The sequence below is a fragment of the Zootoca vivipara genome, chromosome 11, assembly GCF_965207765.1.
Source record: "Zootoca vivipara chromosome 11, rZooViv2.hap1.1, whole genome shotgun sequence".
Taxonomy (NCBI): domain Eukaryota; kingdom Metazoa; phylum Chordata; class Lepidosauria; order Squamata; family Lacertidae; genus Zootoca; species Zootoca vivipara.
Window position 1 is genome coordinate 14,026,499 of NC_142594.1, and position 27,921 is coordinate 14,054,419.

The 27,921-nt window shown below is 39.5% G+C and overlaps 1 protein-coding gene across 3 annotated transcripts; it reads left to right on the forward strand.

The window, feature by feature from the left end:
- Window positions 1–1,356: 1,356 nt before the first annotated feature.
- On the forward strand, window positions 1,357–27,081 carry SNRK (SNF related kinase). Of its 3 annotated transcripts, none has more exons than XM_035129132.3 (7): window positions 1,357–1,659; window positions 4,826–4,971; window positions 7,129–7,817; window positions 16,451–16,592; window positions 17,795–18,007; window positions 19,635–19,769; window positions 22,846–27,081. In XM_035129132.3, the coding sequence occupies exons 3-7, from the start codon at window positions 7,229–7,231 to the stop codon at window positions 24,062–24,064; spliced, it is 2,298 nt and encodes a 765-aa protein (XP_034985023.1). In that variant the 5' UTR covers window positions 1,357–1,659; window positions 4,826–4,971; window positions 7,129–7,228; the 3' UTR covers window positions 24,065–27,081. The 3 variants fall into 3 exon arrangements, with proteins under 3 accessions (XP_034985023.1, XP_034985025.1, XP_088509994.1); XM_035129134.3 differs by lacking the exon at window positions 1,357–1,659 and adding an exon at window positions 1,843–1,971; XM_088653868.1 differs by lacking the exon at window positions 1,357–1,659 and adding an exon at window positions 1,928–2,324.
- The last annotated feature ends 840 nt before the right edge of the window (window positions 27,082–27,921 follow it).

Consider the following 27,921-nt stretch of genomic DNA (forward strand, 5'->3'; position numbering starts at 1 on the left):
AGTTTTGATGGATGCAATAATGGAATGCTGAATGGTATATTTTTGTAAAATATGCCAGGATTTATTTTATGTAAAAGGAACCATGGAAAGAGAAGGGAAGTCATTGATATCTTAAGGATGTAAAAAGTATTTTAAATTGTAAAACAGAAAATTTAATACAGTAAAAATTATATACAAAAATAATAAAATCCCAATTTTGACAAGCCTGCAGATGCTTCAGAAAGCTGAGGTAACTTTAATCTGTTTAACTTTTGTATCCTTTAAATTAATAATAATCATAGAATCATAGAGTTGGGAGAGACCACAAGGGCCATCCAGTCCAACCCCCTGCCAAGCAGGAAACACCATCAAAGCATTCTTGACATATGCCTGTCAAGCCTCTGCTTAAAGACCTCCAAAGGAGGAGAATCCACCACACTCCTTGGTAGCAAATTCCACTGCCGAACAGCTCTTACTGTCAGGAAGTTCTTCCTAATGTTTAGGTGGAATCTTCTTTCTTGTAGTTTGAATCCATTGCTCCGTGTCTGCTTCTCTGGAGCAGTAGAAAACAACCTTTCTCCCTCCTTTATATGACATCCTCTTATATATTTGAACATGGCTATCATATCACCCCTTAACCTTCTCTTCTCCAGGCTAAACATACCCAGCTCCCTAAGCCATTCCCTCATAAGGCATCGTTTCCAGGCCTTTGACCATTTTGGTTGCCCTCTTCTGGACATGTTCCAGCTTGTCTGTATCCTTCTTGAACTGTGGTGCCCAGAACTGGACACAGTACTCCAGGTGAGGTCTGACCAGAGCAGAATAGTGGTACTATTACTTCCCTTGATCTAGATGCTATACTCCTATTGATGCAGCCCAGAATTGCATTGGCTTTTTTAGCTGCTGCATCACACTGTTGACTCAAGTTTGTGGTCTACCAAGAGTTTGTGGTCATCCTTTAAATTATAATAAAATTAATAAATTATTTATTATTATTATTACAACTACGACTGCTTCCAACAAATAGGAAAGCATAATAGAGGAGGGCTGTGGATTTTCCCCGATTTTTGCCCTATTTTTGTAAACCGCTTTGATTTTTTTGATTTTTAACCAAGCGGCATACAAATGCAAATAAACAAATGAATGCAGGAGCATCCTAGCAACGCTTCCGGAGGCATCTGGGTACTGGAAGCTTACTAGCCAAGCCACGGCCATCCCAGTTCCCTTCAGCCCCGCCCCCGGCGGCCCTCCAATCAGAGGCGACGGCGCTAGGCCCTTATTGGCCAGCATCGAGGCGGCTCCTCCCCCTCCCTCCCGCCTCCCCTTCCGCGCACGCGCAGCAACGGCCTCTTTCTCTTTCACCGCTTTCCCCTCCCCACCGACGGAGAGCGCGAGCCACGGTTGGTCGCGGTGACGTCGCGGGAACGCGGCGGCGGTCCGTTGGGTGTGTGTGTGCGCGCTCGCGCTCGGGAGCGAGCCTCCCTCACAGGACGAGGAGGAGAAGACAATTTCCGTCCGCTCGCTCGCTCAGGCCGAGGCCGCTCGCCTCGACCCTCCGGCGCGTGTGGTACCTTCGCTGGGGACGAGAAGCCGAAGAAGAAGAAGCCGCCGCCGCTGTCCATGCGGCGCTGGGGAAGGGAGCTGAGGGCCGCGGCCGGCGGCCCGCGCCGACACCCGGGAGTAAGTTGCTGAGGGGCGCTGAGGTCTGAGGTGCTGGGGCCGCGCCGCTCTCCTCAGGCGGCAGGAGAAGGATGGACGCAGAAGGCCCAGCCCCGCGGTTTTGGGTCCCCGCGGAGCCCCGTCCGTCCTCCGTGTCTCCGTCTCCATCGCATCCGCGCGCGCCCTCCCTTCTCCCGTCGCCTCCGTGCGACAGGTTGGGGGAAGGGGCGTGAGTGCGCGTGCGCGAAAGATGGAGCGCTGCGTGTGAGTGTTTCGTGTGCACGTCTGAACGGCGAGCGGAGAGACAGAGAGAGAGGCGGGATGGAGTATCAGGTACGCTGGAGGGAGGCGGTGGCGTGGCTTGGCAATGCTACGCATCCGGCATTTCCACCTCCTGCCAAGCCGCTTCTGGAAAGGAGGCTGGAGCTGAGTTCAAAACATCCCCCTCCTTTCTCGACCCTCGCCTTGGACGTCGCCAGCGCTCTTATTTTTCCCTCCCTTCCCCTGCAGTGTTGAGGAGAGCGAGCAGATCCCTGGATTCCTCTTCACGGCCATATATTCCTTAGGCTTACGGGGTGGCTAAGAAGTTCTTGCACCCGAGCTGCATACCTGTTTGGTGGTGGTTGGTTGGGGAGGGGGGGATGACGGTGCATCTTATTTCTGCAAGCCGGAGACGGAGCCAACAGGTTTGTCCGGAGCGTTTAACGTGGTCGTCCCCCCCCCCCTTCCGATGCTGCAGAGTGTATCTGCCACAAAGGAAAGAGCTTGGCATCCCTTCCCTCCCCCCCGTGGAAGGGCTTTTTTGTATCGGGTTGTCATGCCGAAAACACATTATGGCATTGATGATCTCTTTGGCAAACAGCCATTTTTCTAAGCTGTATCAACTTCCGCTTTATACGCCAACACAGGCACAAAAGCTGTGGGGTATTTGTTGTTTAAAATACATTTCTCCCCTCTTGGGCTGTTAGTAGTAACGGATCAGGTAGGTAGAAAGACATGGTGTTTGTCTCACTGAGAATGATTATAACACTGAGTGGTTAAAAGGAAAACCACTGTATTGACCAGAATGATGAAAATTTACCATGATTAATTTCAGTAAGGTCCTTTATCAGTATGTGTACTATTATGGATTGTTTTGTTATTAATGCCTTGTTCCTTGAGTAGACCCTGGAAGTACTGTATGGAAGCCACTTTGGGAGGGGAGTACCATTAAAAGGTAGCATTGAAATCTTTTAAATAAATAAATTGAAGGAGAAGCTTCATGTGGCTTGTATTTTGAAGCTTGCTCTTATATATTTAGGGACTGGAAATAATCTATTTGACTACTAAGGTAGTTAGAGCTTTAAATATGGCTTTGCTACAGTCTTCTAGTATAGATATGAATTCCTTTTAAAGAATGTGAGTCCAGATCTGTTTAAAGCCTGCCCTCTAGTGCAGCCACTCTTACTCATTTAGGCTGCTATGTTTATATAGCAATTTTTGGGAATTCATAATAATAGATACTTGGTGTAGAAAATGAGAATGGGCAAGAGTTTTGAAGTATGCATTTTCAATTCCTTTCCCAGGCTATAGAAAACACTTAGAAAGTCTCCACAAAGGAAACACTTTGATGAGTATTAAAATTTTGCATCATTTGCTGCTAATATTGTTGGCCCATGGAGTAAGATGAATAGTGATGATGCATTGCCATTTTTCATATTGATAATTTCTCCCAGAAATTTGCATTTTGGCTTTTCTAGAACTGGCATTTTGTGTGACATAATCAACAGTTATCATACAGTATCTAAAGAGAAGAAATGTAAGCATGCATTTTGTATACTGCTTGTTTTTGTAGAGTACCTGATGAAGGTATTGAACTGGAAGAACTGGAACAGCTATTCACTGAATGGTTGAACAAATTCCTTTTAGTTCCCCAGATAAATATATGCCAATATAGCATAAATGCTGTAGAATTTTGTTTAACAGAAGATTTAGAGCCACAGTTAACTTTACTGAAATGTTTAGGCAACCAAGTCATACTTCCTAATTAAATCTACTGTACTGACTAGAAAATAAAGGCACTCATCACTGATATTTTAAAGGGATAAGTAGAGATTGCAATAATGTCATTTCTTTGAGTCTGTCTGGAATGCTCAGAAATCACTTTTTGACAAGGGGTTTTGTATTCTGATAATTCCACTAGCTCTTCTGCACTGGGATTTGATTTTATCATCTTGCACCTCCAGCCTTCCAGTGTTCTAGAAACAATTTCCATATGTCTATTATTTGCACCACTATTTCATATCATGTTCTCTGTTGTGCCTGATGTCACCTTTATATCTTTCGTTGCTTATTTAACACAAGCGCAAGAGACAGGTACCTTCATGGTATTCTTTCTCCCCCATTCCCAAATTCCTTTCACAATTCTGTTTCCCATTGTTTTGTCTCCATCCTGCAACAGTAATTTGGGGTTGGATCCTTGAGTTATTAGAGAGACTTTATGGGGCAAGTCATTTGTCTTCCGCCTTTCTGTGAAATGATGATGAGTAAGATGTACAAGGTCATATTGTGCACAATAAATGAATGCCTTAACAAGCACTTAAGGTGCCTAATAATGTTTGACACACACATGCCTTTGTGTATTTTTATTAACATTGGAATTGCATAAAACCTGTAGAGCAGGCTTCTAATTAACCAGTTGCCTGTGGTAAACCTCCAAGTGACTGGGTAAGATGTGCTTCTTCCGAAACCTTTGTGCTACTGCTTGTCCCCTATGCACACTGCTGTAATACAGTGCTTTGTTACCCTACTTATTGAAACTTAGGACTTCACCAAGAGACTTTCTGGCCCCCCTTGTTCTTTCTCACAATTAAGGAAGAGGGCAATACTTTTAACCCACCTTTTAAAGACTTAATTTTGTTGGTGTACCTGTACAATTGCACACTTGTTTTGTGGAAATAGGTTGCAGAGCCAGGGACACACGGGACAACTGGACGCAGGGACAACTTGGACATTATTATATAGGACTACTGTAGGTGTATTAAACTTTAAATGTTTGTACAGGCTGAGTGTTTTACTCAGAATGTCAACATTTGACCCACTCTTTTTATTGGTCCATTTGAACTTTGGGGTGGTATTCTATGCACACATTTTATTGTATGTTAGCCATATAATTCCTGAAGAGAACTTAAGTATTTTTCCCCCTTAGGGAATAAGGGAAGAAGAATGTGAATCTTTCCTCAGAACTGGATATGGAAGTATCAGCAGATGAATCTATGGAAAACATGAGGAAGAATTGAAACTACGTGAGCAAAGCATAGATAAGATGATACCTTTGGAGAGGGCAGTGCCATGGTTGGTAGATTTAATTTTTGATTTATTCAAATGTAGTTTTTTAAAAATTACTTCACTGCAGTGCTTGTGAAATTCCTCTGGAGGTATTGCAGTTATATCATGATTTCCAAGCAGTTTTGCTAGTGTAACAATTAGTGATTGTGCTTTACATTGATTTTACAAAATGTGCACAATGGATTGATTTGGATTTCTTGCTAAGGCATATTTTAGGCTTATATGAGAGCAAACTGAAACATACCTTCAGTTTCATTACACCCCCCTCTAGTGAGGCCGTGTGAAGCAGTATGGATGGATTCCCTTCCATTTTAGATTAGCTGCAACTTGTTGTTGTGTCTGAACCTGAATAAACTACCTTGACTACGGTTTGTTGAAACAAGCCAACCTCAAACCAGTTTATGAAACTGGCTTGTTTTAACTAACTATAGTTTAGATTAACCAAAGGTTAGAGTTCAGTTGGCCTGTTAAACAGTGACTCCTGATCTCTTCATGGCCATGCTAAAGGGGGAAGTATGCAGATTTGAGGCTAGCTGCAGTTTATTCTCATAATGGTAAACCATGGTTCACATTTTGTCCGAATGCAGTCCATATGTCATGAAATGTGTATGCATGTTTTTTTGGCTGCTCCCTTAATACATGCAACTGAGATCCTTTCCTGATTGCTGAGATCTTGTATTGTAATGAGGAATTAGTAAAGAAAGCATGCATATATACTTTAAAATAATAATGTACCATGAATGAATTTTAATACAAAAAAGAGGATTCCCCCCCCCAAATGATATCCCTGTATTAGCAGGTTAAGGGTGCTTACAGGGGTTGGGAACAAGCATTTTCTGTGGAGAGAGACGCTGCACTTCCATGGAGTTCTGAAAATATACACTAGTATATTAGAAACATGGAATTATAGAGTTGGAAGAAACACTGGGAATGATTTGGAAAAGTGAGGTTAGAGTTTTAAATGCATTAACATTCATTGAAAAAAGTGCTTTTAAATAAGCCTGGAAAATTGAAAGACTGCCAGCAGAACTAGCCAATTCTACTTGTGATGGTTATACCCTCTAGACATGAGTGTGGCCCACACACTGTACATTGGAAAGTCACATTGTGGTGTTTCATTACCAAGGGGGTAAAGTACAGCATTGTAAAATGATTACCATAGACAGACAGATGCTGGCTCTTGCAGAAATATATTAGAGTTATAGTTGGCCATGCAACGTCAGAGTCATTTTTTTTAGTGAAATCACTTTTGATGTAGCTGCTGTGCTTGGAAAAAATAGAGTTAGTTTCTTCCAAGGTTTTGTCAAATGTTGAAGTATACTTGAAGTACCTATTGTTTTGTTGGAAGATATTCAAAGTTTCATACATCTTAATGCATGGATGAACTATATTTTCTTATTTCCAATCAGATGGCACTAGCCCTATAGAGCTACCATTATTTTCTTCCAACTTTCAGCATTAGAGCTTTCCTAAAACTTTATTTGACATTACCTGTAGCCCTCCATGGTTGCTGCCACACCACTCCAGTACATGTTGCATCCAAGAGGATGTGATTAATTATATGGTTGCATATCATGCTGATGACATTTGACTTGTGGATGCTTCACTAGCATAATACATGGGTCAAGCATGTAGATGTTGCTTGAAGCAACTATTGATGTGGTGGTAACTACATGGTATTTTTTATTTTGAATGGTCTAATTGTATGTTAGGTACCACAGATCTTAATGTTATGCTGCCCTCATTAAATGATGAATGGCAATATGTGAATAATGTCTTTGCTTAGATTAGCTTACAGCAGTTTCATCATTCTTCCCATTTAATGCATATTTTAGCCACAGGCAGTGGCAATCTTCTGTTAAAGTCCCAGGTAGAATTCCTTTTTTGTATTCTTTTTTTCTTCATTCCTAAAATAAATTTGTACTTGTGTAGGTATTGAATTGAACTAACTACTCTGAAGTGCTCTGCAAAACTCTACAGCATATCTTACACGTTTTTAGAGTTTAGACACATCTCAATTAGCTATTCCAATTCTCTTTCAAGGAAGTATTTTTAAACCTTTTTTTTCCTGGACCAAAGGCCAGCTTTTAGAGTAGGTAAAATCTTATTTTTCTTATCTTAAGTAAATGTATATTCTATAAAAAAATTCTTTTTGACTTCTAGATACATTTGGCAGTGAAAATGGGTTGTGCATCTGTTTCAAATACTTTCATATGAGAAGACACAAATTTTAAAAAGTTCCAGCATTGCTACTTCAAGCAGTATGGCAGGTTTCAAGCGAGGATATGATGGAAAAATTGCTGGACTGTATGATTTGGATAAAACCTTGGGGAGAGGACATTTTGCTGTGGTCAAACTTGCCAGACATGTTTTTACAGGTGAAAAAGTAGCTGTGAAAGTAATTGACAAGACCAAGCTAGATACTCTAGCAACAGGACATCTATTCCAAGAAGTTAGATGCATGAAACTAGTGCAGCATCCTAATATTGTTCGCCTGTATGAAGTTATTGACACCCAGACCAAACTTTACCTAATCTTGGAACTTGGTGATGGAGGAGATATGTTTGATTACATCATGAAACACGAAGAAGGGCTTAACGAAGATCTGGCAAAGAAGTACTTTGCTCAGATTGTTCATGCTATATCCTACTGCCATAAACTGCATGTAGTTCACAGAGACTTAAAACCGGAGAATGTTGTCTTCTTTGAAAAACAAGGACTTGTGAAATTGACTGATTTTGGCTTCAGCAACAAATTCCAGCCTGGGAAAAAACTCACAACAAGTTGTGGTTCTCTTGCATATTCTGCTCCAGAAATTCTACTTGGTGATGAGTATGATGCACCTGCAGTAGGTAAGTCAATGAATTAAGAGCAAACTAAGTCACTTTTATTTTGTTTCAGAGCAAGCTGCCATTGGAAGTAAATATTTAGAAATAGGAAGATGAAAGTCTGCAAAGGTCCCTGTGTAGCCCTTCATTATGCTATTCATGTTTTAACATACTGTACTATCCAGTCCAGTGCCATCTAGTTTGGAGTTGATGCAATTAGACTTGTTGGTAATTTTTTGGACAGGAGTATTTGTGCATCCTTGATAATGGTTTGTTTGGAGGAATTTACACTAGAAATACAAAGTGTCCGAAGGTTTCCAGCTGGAACTAAGAGATCTAAATTATGACAAGCTATACTAAGGGAAGGGCTGTGGTTTAGTGATAGAGCCCATGCATGAACATCTCCCAGGTTCAATCCTTGGCATCTCCAGATAGGGCTGGGGAAAATGCCCAGTCAGTGTAGACCATATTGAGCCTGATGGATCAATTGTTCCATGTTCTTATTAATGGCTGCACGATGTTCTTATTAATGGATGCACTCTGATGTACGAGGAGTTCCTGAAAAAGCAGGGTATTTCTCATGTATTTAGCAGTGAAGTCAGCTCTCTGCTTGCATTAGAACCCCAGAATGCTATGGAATGCGCTGACAGCATGCGAATACTGACAGCAATTTATTAAGTGGTGTACATACAGCCACATTTGCTCTCATGATGCAGAGAATTGCCACATATCTGCATTTCCTATCAGTATTAGGAACATAGTAATGCTTTCCTGTTCATAGCAGTAGCACAGAGTGTTTGGTAAATGGTCTCCTGTAGTCATCCAGTGTCTTCTCAAATATATGTTTGTTTCCCCCTCAAACTGCTATATTTCCTTTTATGAACAGTATAACATCAAATACACGAGGAGGATGTTGGACAGCTGTAATCATTTCAGTGGATGTAAGAATTGGCAGTTAATGCCTGCAGGGAGTGTGTTCTCAAGTTATCACAATCTGTTGGCACCCTGTAGTTGTAACATAGGAACATATTTATAGGCTTATAGGTTATATGAAGAAAATACGTTAAGCAGGGTGCCCAAGGCAGGGTTGTTTCTGACAAGTAAATGTCCATTTGATGTCACTAAATGTGTTTGCCCTAAAATACACAAGAGGTGCTTCAGATCTCTGCTAGCAACTTTAGAAAACAGAATTAGATGTTGATCAGGCCTGAAAACACACCAGAATACCCCACCCCCCAGGTGTGTGTGTGTGGAATTGTACATCTGACATTCAGTGTCCTTCACATGGCTATGCAATAGGCTCATTTCATATAGTAACTGAATTATATTAGATAATTTTTTTCCCTAATTGATGTTTTCCTAGTATTTCTCAGCTAACCTCTGAAGATGCAGGAAATGGACAGGCTTTCTGAAATTCTGTTTCTATTTTTTTTGTTCCTACTGCTGTCAGTGTGTAGGTTGGCAGGAGCCAACTAGAGAAATGTAAATGAAATTAAGCAGAGTGATGAAACAAAGCCTAGTTCAATATAGATGCCCATAACGTCCATTGACTTCTTGCTGGACCTGTATTGAGAGATTCATGGGAAACTAATTTGTACATTTCCAAGTTGTGTGTTTCTGTGCACATGCATGCAGAAAATGTAGATGAGCAGCATATCAATATTTCTTCATAAAAACTTTTATGCTAAATGCTGGGTGTGTGAATATTTAACTTGCTTGTATAAATCCCAAACAGGACTTACTTTAAGTCTTGCTAGAAAGGGAAATATCAGTTGAGTCATGACGTGTTACAGCTTGATTGAATAAGGATTAAGATACATTTAAGGCTTTTTAGATATTTTTGCTGGTGCATGTCTGTGTCAGCATTTAGTGTTACATTGTTTAAAACAATGTAGCCCCTATGTACATGTGAGAGTTCACTACAGTAGAACCGATGGATCTTTCCGGTTTTATCCTTGTGGAGGCGGTGGTGTGGACAGAGTACATTTTACAGCAAACAATGTTGGGACATATTTATCAGAGCTTCTGGTTAGATGAATGTGGGATGCCTCCAAATAGAAATATATTTACTTTTCTCTAGAACCAAAGAGTTAAAAACATATACAGTAAAGGATGTATGTAGGTGTGTTGATCTATTAGAAGAAAATCTAAAAATCACAGTAACATAATAGGACCAATTAAAATGTCTCAAAACAGTTTAAAAAAACCACTTTTGAGTTTTCCTGGGGGAAGGGGAGAAAGCTGGACATGTTAGAGCCCAAAAGACTGCAGTTTGTAAGATTCTTTAAATGAAACACGAATGGCATTGAAGCAGATTAGTACTTTCTAGATGTAAAATGATTTCTGGATGCAGAGGCTGCTGGCACAAACACCAGTAGCTGTTCCCCCAGATTTTGGAGATATAAAATCTGACAGTTACTCAAATCTTTCTCCCATGAAGATGGAAACAGAGGTCCCTTGTGAGGGAGAGAGCCAACATACTTTTTACTTTGGCAAAGATTGATAGAAGCCAAATTGGGTACCGTAATATACATAGTGATTAGAAGTCATTACCTTTTATCTGAAGAGGAGACTTGGGTTTGGGCGTTATGTGCCTCTGCTTCTAATTCTGGATGCTATTGAATCATTTGCTTAATATCAGCCTCAAGAGCCAAGCTATTTGCTTAATTTTTCAGCCTGGAGAAAGTTTCTCTCTATTTTTTTCTATGCTAGTTGCTCCTTATTAAGGCATTACCCTGCTATAAATTTTGAACTTAGGAAGGATGAGGCATCTGCATGAACTGTTTATAATTGGGTGTGTAAATTATGCAGGAAGAATTTAGGTGTTTTAATTATATCTTAGTGTAATTTACTATGTTGACTATGTCTAACAATCTAAACTTCCATATGGAAATGGTTATTCCGCTCTTGTCTCAGGCTCTTTTTTCAGTAGTAAAGGAATAAAAGTTACCAGCTGCTCCAGTTTGACTCCATCCCTTTTTCCTCTTGCTGTGTTGTAGCATTATTTTCATTCTATTTTTTAGTCTCTAAGGGCATTAGTCTTCAACTGATAGATCATTGTATGGTGTGAAGACCAATGCCCTTAGAGACTAAAACTAAAATGAAAATAATGCTACAACACAGCAAAAGGAAACAGGGAATGGAGCTAAGGGTGCATTGTAAGGGTGCAGCTTCATTTGTTTTTAAGAAAAATAGAAGAGGAAAAAGAATAGAGATGCTTATATGGTAGCAAATTAAAAATTGATTTAAAAAAATAGATGTGGCTTCAAATTTTGAAAAGTTGATTACTTTTTACCAGGTAGTTTAAAAAAAAGGTAGTTTTCTCTTGTGGAAGGCTTGACTTTTGGGTTGTTTAAAAAGATACTGCATTGCCTTTTGGCCTTACCTCATACAGCTATGTTACTTTGTATATTTTCTATATCAGCACAGGTCCTTGGAACACTTTATGGAATAGGGGTAGATGTAGAATGAATTTGGGGAAGAAAATAGCTTGGTCATTTCCTTGAGAGGAGGTAGGACATATCAGTACCTAGAGTTAAATGTTTGTACCCTTCTGCAAATAAATACTTTTTATTAGCACATTGGCTCTGCATCAAGTAGTCAATCACTGCACTAATCAACAAACCATAAATGGAAGTTTAAGAGTTCAAACATAGTTTATTGAAAGCCAGAGAGATAGCAGCATGACACACTCTCTCTTTCTCTCTCTCTCTCTCTCTCTCTCTCTCTCTCTCTCTCTCTCTCTCTCTCTCTCTCTCTCTCTTTCACACACACACACACACACACAGAGAGAGAGAGAGAGAGAGAGAGAGCATTCTAAGTGAGCTCCAAATATGAGCCTTTTCAATTGTGTGATGGTCTTCTGTAATAAGATTCTTTGAGAAAAACAGAACTTCTAGGAATATGTAGCGTATTTTTTCATCTATAAGATGTCCCCGTGTATAAGATTCCCCCTATTTTGGGGGACTCAGATTTAAGAAAATGGGGGAGATGTATCCATGTATGATACCCCCTAATTTTTGACATTATTTTTTAGGGGGGGAGCCTAGTCTTATACACGCAAAAATACAGTATTTATTGGGATTTTTTACTCTGCTCTTAAGCCCCAACGGCTTCAATAAAAACAAGATGGTCCCTGCCTTCAGAGTTACAATCTAAAAAACACTGCATAAAGGAAGAGATGAGGAGAGAAGAACAAGGACACCCAGGAGCTGTTTCTTAAAAGTTAACAAAATGGTTTTTATACTGATCAGCCACAATGGAACCTAGGAGGCAACCTGGTCTCAGCAAAACTGATCAGAGTGTGCTTTCCTATATTTCACTCTTGCTGCAGTCTGATGGAGTAAATGCCGCTAGCAGCATTCAAAACTGGGAAATAAAAGCAAGGCTCCACGCAGCACCTGGAAACTGGTTTGTAGGGCGCCAAAACACAGTTTCTAGTTGCATTTGAAGCTCCTGCAGTCAATTGGAAGTTGTGGAAGCCACGCCGGACGTTCGGGTTCCAAAGAACATTTGCACACCGGAACAATCACTTCCAGGTTTGCGGTGTTCGGGAGCCAAAATGTTCAACTTGCAAGGCATTGGACTTCCGAGGTATGACTGTACAGATAATTCATTCAGATTTTATGTAGTTTCTTTATGTTCCTTTCAACACGCCTCATCACCTCTTCATCCATTGTTCAAGTGTCTGGCTTTTTTAAATACAGTAGCTAAATACATGATTGTCAATCTTAATGTTTTTAGTGATGTGCGCCTCAAATTCTTTTTAGGCACCCTTTATTGTCCGCTTGTGTTCAAATTTGGGTTCCATATTATCATTTGCGCAAAACATCAGTTTTCTGAGTGAAGCATTCTTGCTTCTAATAGCTTCTTTGACTCCCTGTTTCTTTAACAAATTGGCATCCTTGGATTTGGTGGTATCTTTTCTGATAAACTGAATACATTCTAGCTGAGCAATTATTGTGGCTTTGAGGGAATATTTTATCCTCTTGATTTACCCTTTCAACTTTGTTTAATTAGCCTTTTAAACTGTGTGCGTGCACGGGGGGGGGAGGGGTATTGTTTGCTACTGTGGTATGTATTTCTTGGATAGGGGCAGTATAGAAATTTAATATATAATAATAATAGTATTCTTTAAAAATAGGGAACTAGTAAAAGATTACTATTCTGAAGTCAAATGTGATTATGTTGAATTTGTTTGACAATTGAATACTTATGCATGTTGGATTTCATAGCATTGTGGTCACTAGTTCCAGTTGGTTTCAACAGTGTTTGAACTTCCACCAGGTCCTGAGCAGCATCCATAGTTTTTCCTCCTTTGGTGGATTCCATGACCAACTGTTCTAGGGCACAATATTGAGGCTAATGAAAAATGTATATTTTTTGTGACCAGAATATGCATCTAACTGTCTCTGTGATTATAATCGAAGGCATCCGTTACTACAAAACTTTCTCCTATGAATGTGTTCCTGATTTTCACCTTCCATCTCAAGATCACTATGAGCATTTTGGTCAGGGAAGTATCAGTATGTCCTTAGTACAGTCGAAACCTCTGTTCCCAAATGGCTCCGTTTTGGAACGTTTCGGCTCCCGAATGCTGAAAATCCGGAAGTAAATGCTCTGGTTTTCGAACTTTTTTCAGAAGCTGAACATCTGATGCGGCTTCTGCTTGAGTGCAGGAAGCTCTTGCAACTAATCGGAAGCCGGGCCTCAGTTGTCAAACGTTTTGGAAGTCAAACAGGCTTCCAGAACGGATTATGTTCCACAACTGAGGTTTGACTGTACTAAATTACTTCTGGAGCCTGGTATTGCCACCCACAGCAATTTTTGGAGGGGCCTGTCTACTTACTCTATTTAAGTTTTATAGTTTGTATGTCAAAGAGCACATGATCAGTGGCCCTGTCAAAATTATTTTTGCCCTCATCCTCTAGGTATGATACATTCTGAATATAATGCTATTCAGCTTCTTTCAGCTTTCCTTCAGGATTAAGTTCAGAAATTGGTGTGCAACCTTTGACATCAAGCACTGGATGCTAGCCAATTGCTGCATTAAATTACATTAACTTCATTTAGAGATTCCAGAGTGTTTGTGGATATTCCATGCATCCAGAAGCGTAATTTGAATGCAGAATTTTCAGTTACGAAAATAAATGAGACAGCGGGCCTCAAGCTTTGTACATATATCGGAGCCCCATAAAACTTTTGACCTGAAGTGATTGTTCAAGTCACATAGTTTGAATCTTGTTGGGACAACTATAAACTCAGTTGCATTGCTTTGGCAGCAGAGAAAGGAATGAAAATTCGGTGGTACCTTGGTTGTCGAACGGCTTGGCTCCCAAACAAATCAGCTCCCAAACACCACAAACCCGGAAGTGTGTGTTCCAGTTTGTGAATGTTTTTCAGAAGCCAAATGTCTTCTGCAGCTTCTGCCTGAGTGCAGGAAGCTCCTGCAGCCAATCGGAAGCTGTGCCTTGGTTTTTGAACCATTTCAAGAGTTGAACAGACTCCCAGAACGGATTAAGTTCGACAACCAAGGTACCACTGTATTTGGTTCTATGTTCAGTCCAAAGTTGGTGCTACCACACTAAATTGCTTAACTTCTCTGAATTCATAAGAAAGTTGTGCCTTATTTCCTGTCAACACGACCTTTTTATGATGACATCTTGAATTTCTTGTCATCCCGTCATTGTGTGTGACTTTTTTAGTGCAACTCATTTCCTGAACTGTACCTGCACTGTCATCAGTGGTGTGACAGTAGACCAAACTTGATCATTTTGCAGGCCAAGCACTTTGTAGCAACAGCTCAGACAGGAAATCCTCTGCTTGTAAGCAGTCATTCTCCAAACCAGAAAGGGGGCAAGAAAGAGTGAAAACATCGTCACAGTGGGTCGCTGGGGTGGGGTAGACCGTGGGAAACACATTGTGTAAAGCTGTAGTTGAAACTGTTGAGACTAATCTGTAGTTGTCTGTCTCTACTGCTTTAATACTGATTTTATGTGAAAATGACATTTTGGATTATTTAAGTAACTATTGCAGTTAAAAATTTGGATAACCTCACTTCCCAAAATGTAAGACTCAAACCTTTCCACTGTTCATTTCAGCACAAAATTATAATATGCTAACAAAATAAAATTGTGTAACAGGTGTTTATTATACTAGTTCAGATTTAAATCAGCAATTATTTTGGGTTTACTGTAAAGCCCACAACCCCCTTGTACAGGCTTTGTAAACTATTTGTGGGTCATGACCCACAGGTTTCAAAACACTGTTTTAGAGGCTTGGAAATTGAAAAGGCAAGCATCTGTTGTGATGCTGGAATTGCTTCAAAACGCCTTAGAAATACTATGTGATTATCAGCTTCTGTAAACCATGAAGATCTGGTCTCACAAGGAGCAATTTCTGAATGTTTTAGGCCCTCACCATTGTGGCCTAATATTTTTGTTTGGAGTTTTTGTGTGCGACAAAACTATCCTTTTCTTGCTTGTATATGTAAATACAAGCCAGGTCTTGGTGCTCTCTCCTCACTAGATTTGAGATGAGCATGGCAGGGGCAGTCAGTGACGTGGCTTGGTTTCCATGGCAGTGACTTGATGTTATGTAAGGAAGTTGCATATACACTGGCTGGTTGTCATGGTTCTAAGAATCGTACTCAAACAGCTCTTTCTCAATCAGATTTTTTCAGTAACATAGAAGATACACAGGTGCTGACCAACAACACTTAACACATTCTTATTTTGTGTCTGTCACAATTCATATAGCCTGCTAGTCCTTAAGAACAGCAACCTATTTTGAGAGAAGGAATTTATTTTTAAAAACACAGAATGTCCCTGCACAGTTCTCATTCAGATCCTCTTCCTGAACATATTTTGTGCATTCTAAACCCACTTTTTAGGGAAACAAACATTGATTCTTGCTAACAGTGCTTTTTCACTTGACGTCGTTCCAGATTTTTTGTGAAAGTATGCTGCCAGGCTATTTACATATGCTAGCAACAAATAGAAAAGCTTAAAAAAAGAAAAGGAAAAAAACCAACTGCTTCTAATGTTGGGAGTTCTTAAAATGACTGTTAAGTTCCCAAGGGAAATGGGGAGGTACCTGGAAACAAAATCTTGCTTACTTTAGACTTGATGGCTAGCAACAGGGGTAAAAACAATGTTGTTTACATTTCCTCCTATTGTATTCTTTCCTGTACAAACTTCTCTCTTAAATTAGTATGGTAAAATTGTGATAATTTTCAAGCTAAGTATTGTTTTAAATGCTTCAGCAGTATTCCATGATACCCATTTTCAATCAATAGTTGACTTTTTATTTATTTTTAGGTTAGTGTGTTGCATGCAGGGCACAATAAAAACGTGTTTAATTTGTCCAGGGAGAGCGGGAAATAGTGTCTAAAAAATTAAAATCTGCACCCACCAAGGTAATAACTGTGGCAGCATTGCTGAATATAATCTTCACATTTCCACTATTTATTTCAGTGAACATATGAAGCTGCCTTACGTCTTTCTGTGTATAAGGCATTTGTGGTATCATGCTGCTCAGTTTTGAACAATTAAAATGTTGGTTCAAATTAACTATGATAGGAAACTAATTTTTTCCCCTGTGCCGGTTGCAATAGCTTGTTGTTTTTCAAGTACAATATTTTAAAAATCTTGTTACAGATATATGGAGCCTGGGAGTTATCCTTTATATGTTGGTATGCGGGCAGCCACCATTCCAAGAAGCAAATGACAGCGAAACTTTAACAATGATCATGGACTGTAAATACACGGTGCCATCACATGTGTCCAAAGAATGTAAAGAGTAAGTGAAATGTTGAACATAATGTATTGAAATTAAAATCATAACACTAACCATTCAGTATAGAACCAATGTGGTGATTAGTTAGGACTAGCACATGGTTAGGTCCCAGGTAATCCCAGCTCGCCCATTATTCTCACTTCAGGACTGTGGACCAGTACCGTAACTATTCTTTCAACCCTCACATTGATAACTGGAAACGTGAAACCCTGTAAACTTTTTTTTTAATTGAGTGATTTCCTATATTCACATAGCCCATTGTAGAATAGTAATTTGTTAATAAAACAGAAGACAGTTTAAGAACTCAAGTCTATTAAATAAACATTGTGAAGTCTGTTGGAGCTGGAAAAAATAATTTGGTTTTTTTTTGGGGGGGTTCATATATTCTTTTTTTAAAAAAAATTATTGAAGAAATAGATTTTTAAGCAATACAATTACCAATAGCATAGCCAATTACAATTTTCCCCCTTTTCCCCTCCCCTCCCACCCTCTAAGGACTTCCCTCAGTTCCCCTCTCTGATTTGTTTGTACATATTGTTTTCTGCTTGTTATAAAATTTGTATATATCATTGCCTTATCTATCATATGTGGATGTTTATACAAAACCTGCCAAGGAGTCCAGATCCTTTTGTTGTCTTTTTAAATAGATTGTAAAAAGTTCCCATTCTTCTTTGAAGTCACAGTTGTTCATCTCACATGGTTTATATGTCAACTTTGCCAACTCCGTATAACTCATCAATTTTTCTTGCCATTGTTCTTTCATTGGGATTTCCTCATTCTTCCATCTTTGTGCTAACAAGACTCTTGCCGCTTTTGTAGCATACATAAATAAGTTCTTTATTCTCTTTGGCAGGTCTTGTCCTAGGATCCCTAAAAAAAATGCTTCTGGTTTTTTTTACAAATGTCATTTTGAACATCTTTTTCAATTCATTATATATCTCCCAGATTTTTTTTTAAAAAAAATACTCTACATTCCCACCACATATGAAATAAAGTACCTTCTTTTTCTTTGCATTTCCAACATATGTTTGACCCGGTTTTGCCATCTAAACAAACAAGCAGACACCCATACTTTCAAATTTGTTTGTAGATGTGTGGAGAAACTTGCTTTTAAACTTGGGGAATGACACCCCTTGGATGCTTGGGGAACATTTTCCTACTGTGATGATGCTAACGTACTTATAGAGCTGTATCTTTGTTCCCAGTTTAATCACACGAATGTTACAAAGAGACCCAAAACGAAGGGCATCTTTGGAAGAAATTGAAAACCATCCCTGGCTACAAGGAGTTGATCCATCGCCTGCAACAAAATATAATATTCCTTTGGTTTCATACAAAAACCTGTCCGAGGAAGAGCACAACAGCATCATACAGCGAATGGTTCTGGGAGACATCGCAGACAGAGATACCATAGTAGAGTAAGCCACCGTTTTCTATTGTGTTTACATTCCAGGATTGCAATTCCAATTTTGTTGTTAGACAACAATTGTCTGTATAGAGCACAAGAAAATCCTTTTCTGGATCAGGTGCATGTCACCTTAGCCCAGTGTTCTGTTTCCAGCCATTACCAGCCTTAAAGGTAGAGCTGAATTATGCCCACTGGTATTCAGAGGAATAATTGTAGATGCAAGATGCATCAAGCATTTGTATGTATCTTTGTAAGCTAAAGTGGCCCACGACAAATTAAATCCTTTACAGAACATGTCAAAATATTGATAACTTTTTGGGAACAAGTTACCAAGTCTGGTCAAAGAGGAGCCCTGTGAAAAGCCCAATAATCAAATTGTCATTAATATTCTATTCAGTAGTTTGAGTTTTCTTTCTTCTTGGGTCTCTGGGCAATGGCCTTATCAGCAGTTTCCTTTTCTCCCATGTGTAGTTGATTGGGGATGGAGAGTATGTGGCAGCAGGCCAGAGGGTGGGGCACCCTGGTTGTGACATGCACCTTGTTCAGTTGTGTCCTGCTCTTTATGCACTATTATCTGGCTCCCAACATCCTTGGCCATGCTAAGGAAAAACTGGGTTATGGGGGGTGTAGGGTGTTGCTTGAAGGAGTAGGTATTTCAACTGTGTGGCTTCTTCCTAGTGTAAACCACTTTTAAATTGTATGTTTGGTTGTAACCAAAACATTAACTTTATATGTTCAAATGCTGAATAGTGAAAGTGGCAATGTTGGAGACAGGCCCAATATAGAAGCCACTGAGTTAACAAGTGGATGCTTTAAAACAGCTGAAAAAGTAATTTGTATCTGCCAAGAAGCCTGTTGTTAATGCCTAATGACTAAATAGATTAGCGCATTGTCCATTTGGCTATGGAAGATCCTTGATCAGTGGCAGATTTAAAAGTAACATACAGTATTGCTTATTTGCAAATTGATTTTATTTTGGTCCTTTGCCTCTCTCCCCTGTGTAGTGCTAGCTCCCGTGAGCTGAGTTGGGGGAGAATATGAGGAAAGTCCATGCTAATAAATGAGTCTGCCCTCCTGTTTTCAAGGCAAGCACTTGATAAAGTCTCAGTCAACATTGACAAAGTTTGTTTCCTTGGGGTTGCCTTTCCCTGCAGCGAGAGGTCATAACAGGGAGGCAGCGGAGACACTCCCAGTCTCCTAATCATAGTCACACATGAATGTGTGACTGCATGATGATGCATGTATGTATCAGGAGCTCACCCTGGAAGAAGATAATTCCTTTGTTTGAGCAAACGATCTGTAAAAGTAAAGTATAGTTATACAGTATCTGACAGCTGCAAAAGGTTACTGAACCATAGACTGGCATTCAATAAATTACTGTGATTGGGGAAAATCTATTCAGCTTTTGGTTGCTTTCCTTAATATAGCCTAGTTTGATTATTGAACTTGCCACATTAGGTTGTCCAGTTCTTAATAAGCTAAAAGCTATTTGTCAATATGTCAAAAGCACTAATTTCTACTTACAGGCACTGTTCAGTATTTGTTGTGAGGTGCATTGTAAGCAGTGCTGGCTGCATGTCCAGTTTCAGAAAACTGTTGATGTATGATGTGTTCCATTTTAATTTTATTTCCCCCAGGGCTCTGGAAACCAACAAATACAATCACATCACTGCTACTTACTTCTTACTAGCAGAGCGGATTCTAAGAGAGAAGCAGGAGAAAGAAATACAAACCAGATCAGCAAGCCCAAGCAATATCAAAGCTCAGTTTAGGTAATAATTTAAAGTACTCAAATTGTACTAAATTTAAGAGTTTTTAATCATACATTCTTTAAAAGGCCCCACCTTTTTGATAATTTCAAATAGATTGTCATGCTACTGTGGTGTATTATTGTCAAAACACTGTGTGCTTTACAGCTTCTGCATAGCTAAGTCGGTAGTTTTGAATGCATTTTGCTGCAGAAGGTTGTTAACTGTTCTGCAGGTTGGCATCTGGAAGCTTATTCACCAGCAGCACAGCCACATAATTAGTTTCATGGAGAAATGTTCGTTTTCTTTTCTCCTGTCATTGCTGAAGTCGCCATTCTCAGCCTTTCTGTCATTGAATTCACAACCTAGGGTAATGTTAGGTAAGGAATATCTGAGTTTATGCTTGCCCCAGTGCAGGCCACAACTGTAACACAGAATGAATCATGCACTTTCTGGTGGTGGTGTTGCAGAGTCTGCACCCTATTCCAACAGGCAGAATTTCCCATGAAGAATGAGAGCTCAGAGAGCGATTGAAATCGGTGCATCCCATTCCTGTTAGATCAGATATGGAGACTTGTGCCCCTGCAGATGGTGAGGGACTACAATGTCCATCACCTCACCCCATTGGCCATGCCAGCTGGGGCTGATGGAAGGTGGGAATGTGGAGGACAACCTGTTACCATCTATGGGTGGTAATAAGAAAATGTGCAAATAAAGCTGCCTACATGTGTCTAGCTCAGCTTTGCCTAACCTGACTTGGCAGGAGCTCTCCGCCATCTTGGACAGAGATCCTTCAAGCTTTCCCTGTTAAAGCTCATCAGCCCAGGAATGCCATGGATTGAGCATTGCACATGCATGAGAAAGTGTGTGCTCTATCACTGAGCTATAGAACATAGCAATATTGTGGCTCTGTCAGGAACTGTAACTGGGAAGTAACTGCTGAAGCTCATACCAAAGTTCCAGTGGTGAGCTTGAGGGTACCTTGTGGAAAAGGAGTAGGCAGTTAAAAAAAAAATTGCCTAGAAAGTTGTATTTTCAGAAACGGAATAATTAAAGAAGCTAAAAGGTATAATTAGGAAGATCCCTTCAGGAAGGCAGGACTATTTAAAACCACTGCAATAGAGACTAAAATAAAATGTATACTGCAAATGAGAAGAAACACAAACAAGTCCAGAAATATGTCACTGTGTTTTAAAAGCTTCATCAGAGAGTATATGAATGGCAGGAGGCCTTGTTTTAAGAAATTGAAGTCTTGTTGAAATGAAGACAATAACCAGCAAAAGTTCATGTGCCTTTCCTTCTGTGTGCTTTTAAATGCCATGTTAGGACTGGCCACAATTCTGCCTTTGTGATGATAGTAACTTTTCCGCCTATATTTGCCCTGTTAATTGTTTTTTAAAAAACAACAACAACATTAGAGCAAATAACTACAGTTGTGGGTTTTTTTTGGGGGGGGTGATTTTTAGAGGGAAAACCATAAAGGAAGGATAACCCTTGTCCTGCGATCCCAAATTAGTTTTAGTTGTGTTCGGGGTGGGGGCAGGAGAGAGATTATGTTACCAATTGTAAGCATGGAAATATTTAAATGTGTTTAAAATTACATCTAGTTTGACTCCAATATTGCAGCTGCCAACCTTTGCACACTTGGGAGTAAGGCGTGTTTTGCTAAGTGGGATTTATTCATTCTGAATGAATATTCTTTGATGAGGCTGCATGGATACAAATTCTGGAAAACCACACTTGAAATTGACAGGCAAGAAAAGTAAATGGACAGGTAGTTTTTTAGCTTATTTGTTAAATAAGTGATGTAGGATATAAAAAATTTAAATACATTGCTAGGAGAAAATTTCAGCATAGTTAATTATGTGTAATATAAATGTTTCTCATTACCACAACCATGGAAGCTTGGACTGGAAATGTACTACTCTACAAACATATGTATTTTCAAGGATTATTTGATACCTGGGTCTCACTCTGTGTGCAAGGGACACTGGGATATCTGCTATGTACTTTGTTAAGTGGCCTTGTGCATTTGGTTCTTATTGGCTTGATTTCTAGCTATTTTTTAGATCCACCAGCCTGCAACTGAATACTCTGATTGAGCAATTTCTTTGAAAGTCTCTGGCATTTGTGGCAATGTCTTTGGAACCTGCTCTGGATAATATTTTTAAAATTTCGATTTGCCTTGCCAATATTACTCTGGCATATTCAGACTAGCAAAGAATGGCTGTTCCTGCCTTAACCTTGCTTCATCTAAAACTGAGAATGTCTACATAAACTTCAGTAAAAATTGTGCATTTTAAATAAGTGGGCTTATATGTATTCTGTGCCACTTACTATATAGTGACTTCTTGAAATCTTTTTTTAAGGTTGAGCAGCATAAAATGATATACACTTTAATATTTTAAAAAACGCACATTGAAATGTCATTGAAAAGTTATTAAAATTCATTACAAAAACTACATCTTTCCATTCAAAAAGGCATTTACCAGGGCAGCTACAAACTCAAAAAGGCTGCAATCCTGTAATCTTGGGCGTAGGCATGCTTATTAGAATTTTCTGCTTTTTCCCTTTACACAGCAAAGTGCCATACCAGATCACAAATTACTTTTTGAGAATATTTCAATAATAATAGTAGTAATAATAATTTATTTCTACCCCACCCATCTGGCTGGGTTTCCCCAGCCACTCTGGGCAGCTCCCAACAGATCATTAAAAACAGAATGGGAGGGCGTTCCACAGGGCGGGAGCCACTACCGAGCAGGCCCTCTGTCTGGTTCCCTGTAACCTTACTTCTCGCAGGGAAAGAACCACCAGAGAGGCTTGCCACTGGCTGCTGCTGGTGGTGCTATTGCTAGAGAAACCTCAACCCAGAGCTAGAGAAACCTCAACCCAAAGCTACATCAGTTGTGCAGAACTAATTGGTAAGGTCTCTGGTTCTTGGCCAATATGTACAAATTTAATTCTTTGCCTCCTTGGTAAATTTTAAAATCACCTTTTGGTTGTTATGATCACATTTTTCCAAGTTACAGTGAGAGGAGCTTTGCTTTTAAATCTTTTACTAAAATCTTCCGTTTCCTCCTTTTTGCACCTCCCTTAGGCAATCATGGCCAACCAAAATCGATGTCCCTCAAGACTTGGAAGATGACCTTACAGCTTCTCCTCTGTCCCATGGAGGCGTTCCTCAGACTCCAGCTCGCAGTGCTGAAAATGTTCTTAATGGTCACCGGAGCAAGGCACTTAATGATTCATCAAAGAAGGAGGACATTCCTGAATTAGCAGGACCAGCACTTTCTGTCGTTCCTTCAGTAAGCCTAAAACCTACAACTAGCGGTCGGAAGTGCTTGTTTAGGGTGGAAGAAGACGAGGAGGAGGACGAAGAAGATAAAAAACCAGTCTCCCTTTCAACCCAAGTGGTTCTGCGCCGCAAGCCTTCCGTTACAAATCGTCTTACTTCCCGGAAAAGCGCCCCGGTCCTGAATCAGATCTTTGAGGAAGGGGAGTCGGACGACGAGTTTGACATGGATGAGAACTTGCCCCCCAAACTTAGCCGTCTAAAAATGAACATTGCTTCGCCAAGCACCGTGCACAAGCGCTACCACCGGAGGAAAAGCCAGGGTCGGGGATCAAGCTGCAGCAGCTCAGAAACAAGCGACGACGACTCCGAAAGCAGGCGACGTCTCGATAAAGACAGCGGGTTTACTTACTCCTGGCACAGACGGGATAGTAGTGAAGGACCTCCCGGCAATCAGGGAGACGGCAGTGGACAAGGAAAACCAAGTAATGGAAACGGAGGAGTAGACAAAGCGAGCCCTGGCGACAACAGCAAAGGGGGTGGAAGTCCTTCCAGTGGTTCTAGCGGAAGCACGAATAACAATTCAGGTTCCACTCGCAGGTGCGCTGGATCTGGAAATTCAATGCAGTTGTCTTCAAGAAGCGCAGGCGACCTGGTGGAAAGCCTCAAATTAATGAGCCTCTGCTTAGGTTCACAGATTCACAGTAGCACTAAATACATTATTGATCCGCAAAACACCATCTCCTTTTCCAGCGTCAAGGTTCAGGAGAAATCTACATGGAAGATGTGCATAAGTTCCTCTGGGAATGTAAATCCAGCTTCATCCTTGGGCAGTATAAAATTCTTTTCTGATCAGATGTCAGACACTGCAAATGAATTAGAACGGATAAAGAGCAAGAACTTAAAAAATAATGTGCTCCAACTACCTCTGTGTGAAAAGACTATATCTGTGAATATTCAGCGAAACCCGAAGGAGGGATTGCTGTGTACGGCTGGTCAAGCTACTTGCTGTCACGTTGTTTGACAATAATCAGACTTAACTCATTCTACTTGACATCACCAATCTTCCTTTTCTGCGCTGTGAATACTTTATTTCACTGAAAACCCTTCATTGTCATTGTCTTAATATTTTTAAATGAGCTTTGAGCAGTAATTTATTACATTTTAATTTAGTTTGCTTGAAATGACAATGCATGATTTTGTGCATGCTGCTAGCCAATAATTTTTTTTTGTTCCAAACGAAAACAGGATTTGTGTACTTTTTTACATTTATAATTTTACTATAGAAAATCTGGATTACAGTAAGGCTTGTGTCCGAATCCAGTGTAAATGAAGCACTTAGTAGTTTCACATTCTGCACTTAAATTAGAGAGAGAGAGAGAGAGAGAGCTTTTGTTTATTTGTGAAATGTCCAATCTTGTTCTGATCTTCTGTGTTTCCTAAACTTTGTGAGATGTGGCATAATTCTGTGTGTTTGCAACAGAACCAAAGCAATAATGTTTTGATGCTGAAAACTTCTATGAGCTTTCAGATTTCCAAGGCTTGTACAAAGCAAGGATGCACTGAGAATTTAAGAGATCTTGAACTATGATTTTTATCCCCACATCTCTTTTGTCTTAAACTATAATATGCATGAGGTGGTGGCTGAAGATCTTGGTTTGTTACAGACAAGAAATAGTTAAGGCAGCTTCCCCCGAGAAAAATTGTACATGCAGACAATCTTTTAAAAACTATTACAAAGGAAAATTATAAAGTCATCTGCTTGGAGTAATTTTTTTTTAAAAAAAAATCTAAGGGAGAACACATCTGTTACTAGAGTCTATTATCATGGCAGTTGTTGGGTACAGTGCAAGACATTTAAATTGGACCAATTTGTGTGACTTTTGAGAGGTCTTTTCCAGTAAGCTAGTTCCTGTAAATCAACTAGTCATGCACATAGTAAAAGGCTTAACAAAGTTTTCTCCTTCTGTCTTTCACCCTACCCCACAGCATTTTGAAGCCTGCTCTCAATATTGATTACCTGAAAGATGTAACTGAGCATCTCAATTCCACATTTCCATTATTTCCATGTAAACAAATGAACAGGCAAATCGAGATGGGTGTCTCTGTAGTGTGGGGTATATCAAAAGTGCTCCAAAATGCAGCACTGTATCCAGTAATCTAAACCAATTGTTTAAGTGAATTTAGGGAGAGCAGAAAACAGTTGCTAGAATTTGAATAGGAGGTCTATTTAGATCAGAAAGGATCTTAATGGGAGTGCATTAACATTGTGCACCCTAAATACACTCCACAGATCTCAAAACGTGCCGTGTACTGCAAATTTCAAGATTTTTTTTCCAATATAAAATTTAGTTTGGGGTATAACATCATCTTGTTTATTTCCCTTCCATAACTCTCTCTCCAAATCGAGTCAGACAACACAAGTTGCATGGATCAATTTCCTTTTACATTCTGCACAGCTCTTAGCTTTTCTTTTCTTTTTAACCCCTTGCTACTGAGATGCCAGCAGATAAATCGGCTGGCATTTTTTATGTACAAAAGGATACTTTTGACCAGGTGAACTTTTGTGAACTTTTATCTAGAATAAAATATATTGCAGATTCCCAATTTTGGGAACGACAAGAATGTTATTTTTTCAAGCTCTGTGCGCTGGGTCTTCAAAGCAATGCTGGTAAGTATTGATGGTATTATGTAGCAACAACCCAGGCAGGCACTGATTAAGAGACTTTACACAGTTTAGTATCTAAATGCTAGCAAAATGGTCAAGTAGTATGCATTTCATTTACCTTGTAGACTGTAGAGCACCAAAGAACTGTTGTTTTGGTTATGATACATTCATGTTTGCTTCTTTTAGTGTGGCAAAGGATGCAATCCAAAGCATATTTACAAGGAAGTAAATCCCAATGTGTTCAGCATGGCTTACTTCCAAGTAAACATGTTCAGAATTAGGCTGCAAATCTCAACCATGCAGCCTATTTTATTATCAAGCTTAGGAGGGGAATATGCTTTCCCAGAAAAACAAGTTACGAATGAAACACTTTGCTTTAGTTTTCTTTTTTAAGCTTATGTTGCAATGTAGTTTTAAAACAGCCTATCATACATGTATGATATCTACAAAGTTGAAAGCTACAAGAACAGGCATGCCAGCGAAGCCATAGCGCATATTTCTTTGAAATTTTCTTAAGCAGGGATCTTACAAAGGGCCAGAAATATGGACAGTTCACAGATGGCGGTGAACAGAGCATCTATATAAAAAGTAGGAGAAAGTTTATAAAGGGCATTGGCAATAAACTGTTGCAGCTTTTTATTTTCAAGTCTTGTAAATATTCTTTCCACACGTTATGTACAGCCTTGGAATGGCACCTTTTGACTAATCCCAGATGTTTTTTCATTCCCTCTGTTTTTTATATACAAATGTGTATATACGGTGCTCACTTTAGAACAGCAGTGTTGACCATTTATGCTGCATAGCTGTAACATAGCCTTATTTAGTTGTGTATGGTTGGTTGAACCTCTGGGTGTACAGATGTTAGCTTGAGTGTTGTCTTTTTAATCCATTTATTCACCGGTGAATGATTGTGCATGTGTTGTATGTTGTATTGCGTCATGTTAAAAGGAGGGAGAGAATAACCACTACATTGAAATATATTGGACCAAACTATTATAGAACAAGTAACAGTTTCTTGTACCCCTTAAATCTGTCTTTACAAGTTGCATATAGTCAACGTAGCATATAAATTAAATATTGTGGAAAGCAACTAGTCTTGTATTTTTCTGTATGTGTATATAATGTACCTCTAGCAACTTTATCTGTATTTAAGATGTGACAATCTTGACACAGAATTTTACAATTAGTCAAATAAAGCAGAATAAAATGGAGAAAAGCTACGTGTATTAGGGGGAGGGTACAGAAATACCAGTTGATCCTTGTCAATTGCTTCCAGCGATGTTTGGCTTTCTTCATTGTATAAACATTCATGGTGTGTGACAAATGAAAAAAAAATCCAGTTAATAAAAATGACCTCTTGATTGGTGCATAAATGATGTCCATGTCAACTTTATATGCTCTCTGGTCCTGAGGACACCAGAAGCTGATGTACTGTAAGTTTTTGTCAGAAGTAAAAAACAGGATTACATTTAGAGTGACTCTATGCGGTCACGCATTGGGAACTGTACACGTGCAGGAAAAATTATGGCAACTTCTGAAGTTTTCCAAAGAGCATGAGACACACTCTCGCTAGCTCTTGTATTTATCACTCATGAACAGGCAGTGTCTTGTTCTTTGGGTGTTAGTCATTGCTATTTGTAACTTGAAAAATAAGTTTTGATGAGACTACTGGAAGGTGAAAATCTATACGAGTGTGTTTGTGGACTCTCGCTCCCCTTTTTTTAAAAAAGGGCCCCAAAGCCCATATTTTAAAATGCAAAAATTTGGGGAAAGTGCTAATGGATGACTAAACTCTGTATACTACCTTCCTTGAAAACGGGTATGACAGCATTGAATTTGCTAGCAAACGATAGGACTTCACATTTGTTTAGGATGAATGCCACAAAAAATGAAATAAAAACATAAGTTTTATTCATCATTTAAGTTGGAAATGAACATTCTTTATAAAAATGGAATAGCTGGAATTTAAAATTAAACTTTTAAAACTCAATCTTTCATAAGAGAAGCCTGAAGAAAATGGAGCCAATGGACAATATAAAATACCTGACTTTATCTGACTTGGTCAGGTCGTGGTGGCACTTTGACAGACATGGTCAGAAAAGCAACAAATTTGACATCCTGAGGTGTCTGCAAGTCCCATCTCTTACACACACACACACACACACACACCCTTACAGGTATAACATGGTGTGCACATCAATGGCACAGAGAGA